The following is a 15,259-nucleotide window of genomic DNA, read 5'->3' as shown; positions in this document are numbered from 1 at the left end:
AGGTAAACTCAGGAAGGACAGGGACACTACATTATGTTGCTTTATAGCCCCAGGTAAACTCAAGAAGGACAGGGACACTACATTATGTTGCTTTATAGCCCCAGGTAAACTCAGGAAGGACAGGGACACTACATTATGTTGCTTTATAGCCCCAGGTCAACTCAGGAAGGACAGGGACACTACATTATGTTGCTTTATAGCCCCAGGTAAACTCAGGAAGGACAGGGACACTACATTATGCTGCTTTATAGCCCCAGGTAAACTCAGGAAGGACAGGGACACTACATTATGTTGCTTTATAGCCCCAGGTAAACTCAAGAAGGACAGGGACACTACATTATGTTGCTTTATAGCCCCAGATAAACTCAGGAAGGACAGGGACACTACATTATGTTGCTTTATAGCCCCAGGTAAACTCAGGAAGGACAGGGACACTACATTATGTTGCTTTATAGCCCCAGGTAAACTCAAGAAGGACAGGGACACTACATTATGTTGCTTTATAGCCCCAGGTAAACTCAGGAAGGACAGGGACACTACATTATGTTGCTTTATAGCCCCAGGTAAACTCAGGAAGGACAGGGACACTACATTATGTTGCTTTATAGCCCCAGGTCAACTCAGGAAGGACAGGGACACTACATTATGTTGATTTATAGCCCCAGGTAAACTCAGGAAGGACAGGGACACTACATTATGCTGCTTTATAGCCCCAGGTAAACTCAGGAAGGACAGGGACACTACATTATGTTGCTTTATAGCCCCAGGTAAACTCAGGAAGGACAGGGACACTACATTATGTTGATTTATAGCCCCAGGTAAACTCAGGAAGGACAGGGACACTACATTATGTTGCTTTATAGCCCCAGATAAACTCAGGAAGGACAGGGACACTACATTATGTTGCTTTATAGCCCCAGGTAAACTCAGGAAGGACAGGGACACTACATTATGTTGCTTTATAGCCCCAGGTAAACTCAGGAAGGACAGGGACACTACATTATGTTGCTTTATAGCCCCAGGTAAACTCAGGAAGGACAGGGACACTACATTATGTTGCTTTATAGCCCCAGGTAAACTCAGGAAGGACAGGGACACTACATTATGTTGCTTTATAGCCCCAGGTAAACTCAGGAAGGACAGGGACACTACATTATGTTGCTTTATAGCCCCAGGTAAACTCAGGAAGGACAGGGACACTACATTATGTTGCTTTATAGCCCCAGGTAAACTCAGGAAGGACAGGGACACTACATTATGCTGCTTTATAGCCCCAGGTAAACTCAGGAAGGACAGGGACACTACATTATGCTGCTTTATAGCCCCAGGTAAACTCAGGAAGGACAGGGACACTACATTATGTTGCTTTATAGCCCCAGGTAAACTCAGGAAGGACAGGGACACTACATTATGTTGCTTTATAGCCCCAGGTAAACTCAGGAAGGACAGGGACACTACATTATGTTGCTTTATAGCCCCAGATAAACTCAGGAAGGACAGGGACACTACATTATGTTGCTTTATAGCCCCAGATAAACTCAGGAAGGACAGGGACACTACATTATGTTGCTTTATAGCCCCAGGTAAACTCAGGAAGGACAGGGACACTACATTATGCTGCTTTATAGCCCCAGGTAAACTCAGGAAGGACAGGGACACTACATTATGTTGCTTTATAGCCCCAGGTAAACTCAGGAAGGACAGGGACACTACATTATGTTGATTTATAGCCCCAGATAAACTCAGGAAGGACAGGGACACTACATTATGTTGCTTTATAGCCCCAGGTAAACTCAGGAAGGACAGGGACACTACATTATGTTGCTTTATAGCCCCAGGTAAACTCAGGAAGGACAGGGACACTACATTATGTTGCTTTATAGCCCCAGGTAAACTCAGGAAGGACAGGGACACTACATTATGTTGCTTTATAGCCCCAGGTAAACTCAGGAAGGACAGGGACACTACATTATGTTGCTTTATAGCCCCAGGTAAACTCAGGAAGGACAGGGACACTACATTATGTTGCTTTATAGCCCCAGATAAACTCAGGAAGGACAGGGACACTACATTATGTTGCTTTATAGCCCCAGGTAAACTCAGGAAGGACAGGGACACAACATTATGTTGCTTTATAGCCCCAGGTCAACTCAGGAAGGACAGAGCATAACGGAAACAGAATCAGACGCACCTTGGAAGACTTGAAGGATTTTTTCCTTGTAGATCCTGTAGTCCGCCTCCAGGAAGACACAGAAGATAACACGTTCGATCTGCACAGAAAGAAAAAATAGAGAGAAAGAAAGAAAGGAAGAAAGAAAAATAATTATTATTCCACTGTTGCTATTAATTGCACATTCAACTCCAGACCATCAGGACCAACAGATCCCACAAGAGATACTAAAGGGACAAAATCAACAATTGAGGAACCAATGATAACATTTTACACCAGGGAGCCACAATCAAACCATAAGCACAGTTCAGAATATCCTATTAGCCAATTAGCTGGCTCCCCAGTACAGAATACCAGCCTAGGACCGTGTTCCAAATGGCACCCCATTCCCTATGCAGCACACTACTTTTGCCCAGGGCCCATAGGACTCTGGTTAAAAAGTAGTGCACTATATAGAGAGTAGGATGCCATTTGGGATACATCCCATGCCCCACTGGTGGCAGGAGTGGGGTCTACTACTGAGCAGGCTTTTAGTGAATATTACACTATATTACACTACATTACATCACATTTTGGAGATAATATCTGAATGAGAGCATTTCCTTTGGTAGGATACATTCAATATATCCCCAGCACCATAAAGTAAAACTAAAAAGGTACTTATTCACAAACCATAGACAAAAACGTGCAGCTATAGGTATCCTTTGACCCAGTACTTTGCTCTTATGAACTACCTCGGGGATTCAGAACTCACTAACTACTCACTGTCATTTATTTTACACTATGAGTGCTGCTAGTAAGTTGTGCTTCTAATTCATAATCACTATAGTTATCCTCTCAAGCTGAACACTTTGGAGGGATTTTGCTATGGCTAATTCAAATTGCACCCTGCAAATGTCAGCATATTCTTTTTGAATAACTATACTCTCGGTATATTCATTTCCTTATGTCTCATTTATTGTTATGAATTTTTGCCTGTGTGGGTTGCTTCCATTCCTTCAGAAAGAATTCATACCCCTTGACTTATTCCACATTTTGTTGTGATACAGTCTGAATTCATATATTTTTTCTCACCCATCTACATACAATACCCCATAATGACGAAGCTCATCAAATTAATTCACATCCCTGAGAGTAAGGAGCGACGCTGGTAGACAAGATGCAGGTACAGGGAGAACATTTAATGAACAACGGACATGAAACAGAACAGGAACAGCATCTGGACAGGGGAAAAATAACGACCCCAATGCTGACATGGGGGAACCAACAGAGGAACAGACAGAAATAGACGGGGCAATCAACAAAGGGAAGGAGTCTTGAGGCGGGCCGGACGCAGTGCACGCTGACACGGTCGCCAGGTGTACGATTTTTCTTCCGACACATTTGTGCGACTGCGCTTCTGGGATAAGTGGGCATTGTGTCAAGAAGCAGTGCGGCTTGGTTGTGTTGTGTTTAGGAGGACGCACGGCTTTCGACCTTCGCTTCTCCCGAGTCCGTACAGGAGTTGCAGCCATGAGACAAGACTGTAACTACTAATTCGACACCACGAGATTGGGGAGAAAAAGGGGTACAAAAATAAAAAATAAAAATAAATACAAAATCAAAGGCAAGGAATCACCAATGAGCGCAGTTGCGCGTAATGATGGTGACAGGTGTGCGTAACGAAGGGCAGCCTGGCGCAATCAAGCGCCATAGAGGGAGAGCGGGAGCAGGCGTGACACCAAGTCAATAAATGTTAGAGATATCTTTGGCAGTGATTACAGCTGTGAGTCTTTATGTGTAAGTCTCTAAGAGCTTTGCATACCTGGATTGTACAATATTTTCAAATTATTATTTGTTTCAATTCTTCAAGTTCTGTCAAGTTGGTTGTTGATCATTGCTAGACAGCCATTTTCAAGTATTGCCATAGATTTAAGTCAAAACTGTAACTAGGCCACTCAGGAACATTCAATGTCGTCTTGGTAAGCAACTCCAGGGTATATCTGGCCTTGTGTTTTAGGTTAATGTCCTGCTGAAATGTGAATTTGTCTCCCAGTGTCTGTTGGAAAGCAGACTGAACCAGGTTTACCGCTAAGATTTTTCCTGTGCTAAACTCTATTCAATTTATTGTTAAGCTAAAAAACTCCCTAATCCTTGCAGATGACAAGCATACCCATAACATGATGCAGCTACCACCATGCTTGAAAATATGGAGAGTGGTACTCAGTAATGTGTTGTATTGGATTTGTCCCAAACATACACTTTGTATTCAGGACAAAAAGTTAATTTATTTGGTTTTTGTGGTTGAATCTGTGTTAGAAAGTCACTGCTCGAGTGAGGGACCTTATAGATGATTGTATGTGTGGGGTACAGAGATGAGGTTGTCGTTAAAAATATATGTTAACCACTATTATTGCACACAGAGTGAGTCCATGCAACTTATTATGTGACTTGTAAAACACATTTTCACTAAGAAAACCATTTTGACATTATGGGTATTGTGTTTAGACAAGGGACACAACATCTAAATGTAATCATACATGCAGACTGTAACACAACAAAATGTGGGAAAAGTCAAGGGGTGTAAATACTTTGTGAAAGCACTCAACCGCTCATCAACAAAGATCCAAAAACACATTCTTTTTTTCAAACTGAAAAGATTGAAATATAAATCCCTGTCTTACAACGGTGAATACACTGAATACATATGACTGGAATAATGTCTGCTCTAATACACAATCACATGAACACCTCTCCACCATCACTCTCCTATCTACCTTCCTATTGTACACTACAGCACCTCTCCACCATCACTCTCCTATCAACCTTCCTATTGTACAATACAGCACCTCTCCACCATCACTCTCCTATCTACCATCCTATTGTACAATACAGCACCTCTCCACCATCACTCTCCTATCTACCTTCCTATTGTACAATACAACACCTCTCCACCATCACTCTCCTATCTACCATCCTATTGTACAATACAGCACCTCTCCACCATCACTCTCCTATCAACCTTCCTATTGTACAATACAGCACCTCTCCACCATCACTCTCCTATCTACCTTCCTATTGTACAATACAGCACCTCTCCACCATCACTCTCCTATCTACCTTCCTATTGTACAATACAGCACCTCTCCACCATCACTCTCCTATCTACCTTCCTATTGTACAATACAGCACCTCTCCACCATCACTCTCCTATCAACCTTCCTATTGTACAATACAGCACCTCTCCACCATCACTCTCCTATCAACCTTCCTATTGTACAATACAGCACCTCTCCACCATCACTCTCCTATCTACCTTCCTATTGTACAATACAGCACCTCTCCACCATCACTCTCCTATCAACCTTCCTATTGTACAATACAGCACCTCTCCACCATCACTCTCCTATCAACCTTCCTATTGTACAATACAGCACCTCTCCACCATCACTCTCCTATCTACCTTCCTATTGTACAATACAGCACCTCTCCACCATCGCTCTCCTATCTACCTTCCTATTGTACACTACAACACCTCTCCACCATCACTCTCCTATCAACCTTCCTATTGTACAATACAGCACCTCTCCACCATCACTCTCCTATCTACCTTCCTATTGTACAATACAGCACCTCTCCACCATCACTCTCCTATCTACCTTCCTATTGTACACTACAACACCTCTCCACCATCACTCTCCTATCTACCTTCCTATTGTACAATACAACACCTCTCCACCATCACTCTCCTATCAACCTTCCTATTGTACAATACAGCACCTCTCCACCATCACTCTCCTATCAACCTTCCTATTGTACAATACAGCACCTCTCCACCATCACTCTCCTATCTACCTTCCTTTTGTACAATACAACACCTCTCCACCATCACTCTCCTATCTACCATCCTATTGTACAATACAGCACCCTCTCCACTGTCTGTAACAGTGTCTGTCTGTAACAGAGTGTCTGTCTGTAACAGTGTCTGTCTGTAACAGAGTGTCTGTCTGTAACAGTGTCTGTCTGTAACAGACTCTGTAACAAAGTGTCTGTAAGTAACAGACTCTGTAACAATGAGTCTGTCTGTAACAGTGTCTGTCTGTAACAGTGTCTGTCTGTAACAGTGTCTGTCTGTAACAGACTCTGTAACAAAGTGTCTGTAAGTAACAGAGTGTCTGTCTGTAACAGTGTCTGTCTGTAACAGACTCTGTAACAGGGTGTCTGTAAGTAACAGACTCTGTAACAATGTGTCTGTCTGTAACAAAGTGTCTGTCTGTCACTGACTCTGTAACAGGGTGTCTGTCTGTAACAGGGTGTTGGTCTGTAACAGACTCTGTAACAAAGTGTCTGTCTGTAACAGACTCTGTAACAATGTGTATGTCTGTAACAGACTCTGTAACAACGTGTCTGTCTGTAACAGACTCTCTAACAAAGTGTCTGTCTGTAACAGACTCTGTAACAACGTGTCTGTCTGTAACAGACTCTTTAACAGGGTGTCTGTCAGTAACAAAGTGTCTGTCTGTAACAGACTCTGTAACAAAGTGTCTGTCTGTAACAGACTCTCTAACAAAGTGTCTGTCTGTAACAGACTCTGTAACAAAGTGTCTGTCTGTAACAGACTCTCTAACAAAGTGTATGTCTGTAACAGACTCTGTAACAATGTGTATATCTGTAACAGACTCTGTAACAACGTGTCTGTCTGTAACAGACTCTTTAACAGGGTGTCTGTCAGTAACAAAGTGTCTGTCTGTAACAGACTCTGTAACAAAGTGTCTGTCTGTAACAGACTCTGTAACAATGTGTCTGTCTGTAACAGACTCTGTAACAATGTGTATGTCTGTAACAGACTCTGTAACAACGTGTCTGTCTGTAACAGACTCTTTAACAGGGTGTCTGTCAGTAACAAAGTGTCTGTCTGTAACAGACTCTGTAACAAAGTGTCTGTCTGTAACAGACTCTGAAACAATGTGTCTGTCTGTAACAGACTCTGTAACAATGTGTATGTCTGTAACAGACTCTGTAACAACGTGTCTGTCTGTAACAGACTCTGTAACAGGGTGTCTGTCAGTAACAAAGTGTCTGTCTGTAACAGACTCTGTAACAACGTGTCTGTCTGTAACAGACTCTTTAACAGGGTGTCTGTCTGTAACAAAGTGTCTGTCTGTAACAGACTCTGTAACAACGTGTCTGTCTGTAACAGACGCTGTAACAGGGTGTCTGTCTGCAACAGAGTCTCTGAGTGTCCAGGGTCTATTTTAAAGCATCTCCTTCTTCCATCTTTGATTGGTTTCTTGCATTACACACAGTGGGGCAGACATAAGATAATGGTTCCCCTGAATATGGCAATTTTACACGACAGCTGTAATGGTGGAGAGACAGAGAGAGTCAGAGAGAGTCAGAGAGAGACCCAGAGAGTCAGAGAGAGACACAGAGAGACAGATAGAGACAGAGAGAGTCAGAGAGAGTCAGAGAGAGACAGAGAGAGTCAGAGAGAGACCCAGAAAGTCAGAGAGAGACAGAGAGAGTCAGAGAGAGTCAGAATGAGACAGAGAGAGTCAGAGAGAGTCAGAGAGAGACATAGAGAGTCAGAGAGAGACAGAGAGAGACAGAGAGAGTCAGAGAGAGACAGAGAGAGAGTCAGAGAGAGACCCAGAAAGTCAGAGAGAGACAGAGAGAGACAGAAAGAGACAGAGAGAGTCAGAGAGAGACAGACAGAGTCAGAGAGAGACATAGAGAGTCAGAGAGAGACATAGAGAGTCAGAGAGATCAGAGAGAGACATAGAGAGTCAGAGAGAGTCAGAGAGAGAGACAGAGAGAGACAGAGAGTCAGAGAGAGTCAGAGAGAGACATAGAGAGTCAGAGAGAGACATATAGAGACAGGGAGAGACAGGGAGAGAGATAATTCTCTCTTTCTTTCTCTCTCTCTGAGGACCTGAGCCCAAGGACCATGCCCCAGGACTACCTGACATGATGACTCCTTGCTGTCCCCAGTCCAGCTGGCCATGCTGCTGCTCCAGTTTCAACTGTTCTGCCTTATTATTATTGACCATGCTGGTCATTTATGAACATTTGAACATTTTGGCCATGTTCTGTTATAATCTCCACCCGGCACAGCCAGAAGAGGACTGGCCACCCCACATAGCCTGGTTCCTCTCTAGGTTTCTTCCTAGGTTTTGGCCTTTCTAGGGAGTTTTTCCTAGCCACCGTGCTTCTACACCTGCATTGCTTGATGGTTGGGGTTTTAGGCTGGGTTTCTGTGCAGCACTTTGAGATATCAGCTGATGTACGAAGGGCTATATAAATAAATTTGATTTGATTTGATTTGATAAAGAGAGTCAGAGAGAGTCAGAGAGAGACAGAGAGTCAGAGAGAGCCAGAGAGTCAGCGAGAGTCCGAGAGTCAGATGAGACAGAGAGAGAGAGACAGAGAGTCAGAGAGAGAAAGAGAGAGACGGAGAGAGTCAGAGAGTTAGAGAGAGACATAGAGAGACAGATTGATATTGTTTTGAAACGTCTGTATGTGTAATGTTTACTGTTAATTTTTATTGTTTATTTCACTTTTGTATATTATCTACCTCACTTGCTTTGGCAATGTTAACACATGTTTCCCATGCCAATAAAGCCCTTTGAATGTAATTGAATTGACAGAGTTTTGCAGATTCTGACCATTCTGCCTGTCCTGACCCCGGGCCTGCCTGCCATTCTGTACCTGCCTGACTCTGGCCTATTTACGAACCTCTGCCTGTCCTGACCCCGAGCCTGCCTGGCTTTGACCTATCTTTTTCCTTCCCCCTGTTTGGGTCAATAAACATCTGTGACTCTAACATCTGGGTCTTATCCTGAGTTCTGATAAGAAGACAGGCTATGTGCTCACTGCCCACAGAATGAGGTGGAAACTGAGCTGCACTTCCTAACCTCCTGCCAAATGTATGATCATATTAGAAACACATTTTCCCCTGAGATTACACAGATCCACAAAGAATTTGAAAACAAATCCAATATTTCATAAACTCCCATATATAATATTGTGCCATCAAAGCAGCAAGATGTGTGACCTGTTTCCACAAGAAAAGGGCAACCAGTGAAGAACAAACACCATTGTAAATACAACCCATATTTATGTTTATTTATTTTCCCTTTTGTACTTTAACTATTTAAAGAGATAGAGAGATACAGAGAAACAGAGATACAGAGAGACAGAGAGACAGAGATACAGAGAGACAGAGATACAGAGATACAGCGAGACAGAGATACAGAGATACAGAGAGACAGAGATACAGAGAGATAAGAGATGGAGAGATACAGAGAGACAGAGATACAGAGAGACAGAGAGACAGAGATACAGAGAGAGAAGAGAGATAGAGATACAGATAGACAGAGATACAGAGAGACAGAGATACAGAGAGACAGAGAGACATAGATACAGATAGACAGAGATACAGAGATACAGAGAGAGAAGATATGGAGAGATACAGAGAGACAGAGATACAGAGAGACAGAGAGACAGAGAGACAGAGAGAGAAGAGAGATGGAGATACAGAGAGACAGAGAGACAGAGATACAGAGACAGAGATACAGATAGACAGAGATACAGAGATACAGAGAGGCTGAGATACAGAGAGACAGAGAGACAGAGATACAGAGAGACAGAGAGACAGAGATACAGAGAGACAGAGAGACTGAGAAACAGAGATACAGAGAGACAGAAATACAGAGAGGCTGAGATACAGAGAGACAGAGATACAGAGAGACAGAGAGACAGAGATACAGAGAGACAGAGAGACAGAGATACAGAGATACAGAGAGACATAGATACAGATAGACAGAGATACAGAGATACAGAGAGAGAAGATATGGAGAGATACAGAGAGACAGAGATACAGAGAGACAGAGAGACAGAGATACAGAGAGAGAAGAGAGATAGAGATACAGATAGACAGAGATACAGAGAGACAGAGATACAGAGAGACAGAGAGACATAGATACAGATAGACAGAGATACAGAGATACAGAGAGAGAAGATATGGAGAGATACAGAGAGACAGAGATACAGAGAGACAGAGAGACAGAGAGACAGAGAGAGAAGAGAGATGGAGATACAGAGAGACAGAGAGACAGAGATACAGAGACAGAGATACAGATAGACAGAGATACAGAGATACAGAGAGGCTGAGATACAGAGAGACAGAGAGACAGAGATACAGAGAGACAGAGAGACAGAGATACAGAGAGACAGAGAGACTGAGAAACAGAGATACAGAGAGACAGAAATACAGAGAGGCTGAGATACAGAGAGACAGAGATACAGAGAGACAGAGAGACAGAGATACAGAGAGACAGAGAGACAGAGATACAGAGATACAGAGAGACAGAGATACAGAGAGACAGAGAGACAGAGAGACAGAGATACAGAGATACAGAGATACAGAGATACAGAGAGAGAAGAGATGGAGAGATACAGAGAGACAGAGATACAGAGAGACAGAGAGACAGAGAGAGAAGAGAGATGGAGCTACAGAGAGACAGAGAGACAGAGATACAGAGATACAGAGATACAGAGACAGAGATACAGAGAGACAGAGATACACACAGGTATCTGATTCAAAGAGGCTGACAACCTTTTTGGCACTCAGACATCCATCCAGCTATTAACACTTTCTGGTCGACACCGCTCTCTCTTCGGAGGTAAATGTTAAAGGTTTTAATGGAGAATTGTAACATTTTATTTTGATTGATGTCTTGGGGGAGGCATTGTTAGTATAATGTTGGGCTTTCTCTCTCTCTCTCTCTCTACCCCCTCAACCTCTCACTCTCGGGAAGAACATGAAAGAAAGGTTTTATACTCCGTTGAAGTCTAGTCTGTCTGACTAGCAGATTGTGGGCAATGTGACAATACGGTCAGATAGTGCTGCATACTGAAATGTCAGACGTATCCCACAGGAGCTGTCGCTGAGTTCAACTTTTACAAGTGTGTGTGTGTGAGAAAGTGAGTGAGTGTCTGCTACGGGACAGCAGCACCCAAGGAAATCCCATTCTAGAACGGCCTATCCAGTGAAACAGGAAGAATCATACATTCAGCCCTTGATGCCTTGATGAACACACACACACACACACACACACACACACAAACACCATTGTAAATACAACCCATATTTATGTCTATTTATTTTTCACATAATATGACATTTGTAATGTCTTTATTCTTTTGGAACTTCTGTGAGTGTGATGTTTATTGTTTTATTTTGAAACATTCTTGTTTATTTAACTTTTGTTTATTATCTAGTTCACCTGCTTTGGCAATGATAACATGTTTTCCATGCCAATAAAGCCCCTTAAAATTAAATTGAGAGAGTGTCACGGCCGTCGCAAGAAGTGGACCAAAGAGCAGCGTGGTGAGCGTAGATTTTCCCTTTTATTTAAAATGTCACCAACAAAATAACAAACAAAGAAACAACCGTGAAACTTACAGGGCTATAGTGCCCCTAACAAAGTTAACTACCCCCAAAGGAGGGAAAAAGGGGCTACCTAAGTATGATTCCCAATCAGAGATAACGATAGACAGCTGTCCCTGATTGAGAAAAATCAGCTTTTGATTCTATTTGGCATACAGGACTGTTCTACAAAGTTATTGAAAGTGGTGTAGGGGGTTAAACATATGACATAGTTATATCAATATATACTGGCAATACGTGCAGCATTAAAATTGGCAAGAAGAGAACCAAATTCAGGGGCGGGGCCTTCACCAGGGTTGCAATCTGAGCTCGGCACTTCAATATTTACAACAAAGAATTGGCCACTATTCTAGAAAAATCCTCAGCCCCTGGGGCCTATTCTTCGCAGATGACCTATGCCTGCTGTCACCCACAGCACATGTGATACAGCAGAGCCTGGACCTGCTAGAGCAGTACCTGGGCCCTGGCAGTAAACCCCAAAAATACTAAAATAATGATTTTCCAGAGAAAATCCAGATCTCAGGGAATTAGACCAAAGTTCTCAATTGGTACAATATAAAAAGAGTACTGCACACACTACAAATACTTAGGTTAAAAATAAGCTCAACTGGACACCCTAATGAGGCAGTGAATGAACTGAGAGAGAAAGCATGCAGGGCATTCTATGTCATTAAAAAACAAATTCAAATTGAAATACCAATAAACATTTGGCTAAAACTAATTGAATGTGTCATTGTGTAACGGGCAGATTTCCTCCTCTTTGTCTGAAGAGGAGTAAGGATCAGAGCAAGATGCGGCATGGTAAGTGTTCATGACGATTTTAATAAGAAAAGCACCGAACACTATGAAATACATAAACGTGACATAACCAAACCAAACCAAACCAAACCAAACCAGTTCCGTGTGGCAACAAACACACACACGGAAACAAACACCCACAAACCAACAGTGAAACCCAGGCTACCTAAATATGGTTCTCAATCAGGGACAACGATAAACAGCTGCCTCTGATTGAGATCCATATCAGGCCAAACACAGAAATATAAAAAACATAGAAACACAAACATAGACTACCCACCCCAACTCACCATACTAAATAAAGACAAAAACAAAGGAAATAAAGGTCAGAACGTGACACATTGAACCAAATGCACTTTATGGCAGCGAGGTGTGGGGTCCACTTGCAAAACAAGACTTCGCCAAATGGGACAAACACCCCATTGAAACCCTGCATGCAGAGTTCTGTAAGATTATCCTACATGTCCAGATGAAAACTACAAACAATGGATGCAGGGCAGAATTAGGCCAATATCAACTGATAATAAAAACTTGAAAAAGAACAATTAAGTTTTTTAAACATCTAAAATACAGTGACCCCCTCTCATATCATTGCCCTGCAATGCCAAGAGCTGAGCAAAGAAAAGAGTCCCCTCATCCAGCTGGTCCTGGGGCTGAGTTCACAACCCTGTTCTACTAACACACTGAAGCCTCAGGACCAGAACACCCAATCAATCAGAATAAACCAAATTACAACACAGTCAAAACAAAACTATATTGCTTATTGGGAAACACAAGCACAAGCACAAAGCAAAATGCAGTGCTATCTGGCCTTAAATTGGCAGTACACCGTAGGTAAATTATTTGACCATGGATACCGATCAAAACTGTAGAAAAACCTTGACAAAGTACAGGCTCAGTGAGCACAGCCTTGCCACTGAGAAGGGTAGACACAGGAAAACCTGGCTCCCTGTAGAGGAAAGGCTGTGCAACCACTGCACAACAGCAGAACCTGAGACAGAGCTGCATTTCCTGACAAAATGTCAAAAATATGAAACAATTAGAGTGTAATTTCCCCAAACTTGAAACCCTTATTCAAGGTTTCAAAGACCTCTCTGATGAGAGTAGGCTACCCATCCTGTTGGGGGAGGACACATAGAGCTGTGGGTTGGCATCGCACTACATTGCTGCCTGTCATAAGATGAGGGACAGGGTCTGACAGACCAATCATCCTACACATGTCCTCTACTGTATGCTTATTGTTATTGTTCAATGTATGGTTATTTTGACCCTTGGTTATTGTTGTTACTGTTGTCCCATTGACAATTTTGATTCTTATTATTTTCATATTGTAAATATCCAAAGTAAGCTTTGACAATATGTACATTGTTACCTCATGCCAATAAAGAACATTGAATTGAAAAATTGAATTACAGTTTTTATCAATTGCTAAAACACTGAAACCCATTTGGCTGAACAACGTTCTCAGTTGCCTGGACTCATTTAGCTAATTATGCCTTAAACCATTTCACATGGTAAAACACAGTCTGTTGTCAATACCTTCAACCATTTCACATGGTAAAACACAGTCTGTTGTCAATACCTTCAACCATTTCACATGGTAAAACACAGTCTGTTGTCAATACCTTAAACCATTTCACATGGTAAAACACAGTCTGTTGTCAATACCTTCAACCATTTCACATGGTAAAACACAGTCTGTTGTCAATACCTTCAACCATTTCACATGGTAAAACACAGTCTGTTGTCAATACCTTAAACCATTTCACATGGTAAAACACAGTCTGTTGTCAATACCTTCAACCATTTCACATGGTAAAACACAGTCTGTTGTCAATACCTTAAACCATTTCACATGGTAAAACACCATTTGCAGATCTCACTTAGACTTTTCAGCAAAACTCTAAACACATTCTCATTCTCTAAACACATTCTGCACTCTAATGCACATGTCATCCATACTGGAAAACACAAGTGGCAACAATCAAATACAAATAGAGAACATATGTCGCTGATTGAACACAACCACTCAAAACTGATTTAACCTGTTTCAAATGACACAACCAATATAAGCCAGTTCAGAGAGCAAACAGGTTGTTGAAGGTGGGAAGGAGAAAGTCTGTGAATGGATACTGTAGTACAGTGCATTGTAGGCTGTATACTGTGCAATGGACAAATTGTATGGCCCTGAACATTGTGCTTTTCTTTTATTACGTAACAGTACTGACTGCTCAATAGATGTTGACAGGTTGCAGGTTCATATCAACAAAGAACAAGAATTACAGTATCACAGAGACAAAGGACAAGTTTGTGAGATGCAGGGTACAGTAAAAATAGGGGTACAAGGAGGACGAAGGACAAAAAATAAAATTGCAAAGAGCAAAGCAGAGTAGTAATTTCTGATCAATTTTGAGCTACTATGATAGAACATGTTTTCGTTCATCAAAAGTCAATGATGGAAAAATATGAATATGTTTTTAGAATAAACATGTACTTCTCCCTGAGAATTGTATGTTTTGAACAATGTGTGTTTTATTTGCCGGTGTATTGTTTACTGATTGCTTGAGAGTGTATATCATTTTGATCACTTTGTTCATGATTTGAGAGCAGTGTTTGATTTTGAACACAGGTAAAACTGTTTTGAGGCGAATGTTTCGTTTTGCAAGAGGAGTCAGCGGTTATGTAAATAGTGCTTGAAGATGAGGTTTTGTGTTTGATGTTTTCAGGAAATGGAGCAAGGTTTCAGAAATTGTGTTTTAGCAATTGAGAAAAACTGTAAGAGAGACAGAGAGAGAGAGAAAGAGAGGGAGAGAGAGACAGAGAGAGAGAGAGAGGGAGAGAGAGAGAGAGAGAGAGAGGGA

The 15,259-nt window shown here is 42.0% G+C and overlaps 1 protein-coding gene across 3 annotated transcripts in view; it reads right to left on the bottom strand.

Annotated features, from left to right (window-relative positions):
• macrod2 (mono-ADP ribosylhydrolase 2) overlaps nt 1-15,259 on the bottom strand; it is a 1,245,161-nt gene that overhangs the window by 111,529 nt on the left and 1,118,373 nt on the right. For all 3 annotated transcript variants that reach the window (XM_064933636.1, XM_064933637.1, XM_064933635.1), the window contains exon 9: nt 2,192-2,270. In XM_064933636.1, the coding sequence (XP_064789708.1) occupies nt 2,192-2,270 (79 nt within the window). The remainder of the gene's footprint in view (nt 1-2,191; nt 2,271-15,259) is intronic.

This window comes from Oncorhynchus masou, chromosome 24 (genome assembly GCF_036934945.1).
Source record: "Oncorhynchus masou masou isolate Uvic2021 chromosome 24, UVic_Omas_1.1, whole genome shotgun sequence".
In the NCBI taxonomy this organism is placed as follows: domain Eukaryota; kingdom Metazoa; phylum Chordata; class Actinopteri; order Salmoniformes; family Salmonidae; genus Oncorhynchus; species Oncorhynchus masou.
The sequence above is the reverse complement of the archived record's forward strand: the minus strand, read 5'-3'. Positions and strand labels throughout refer to the sequence as shown.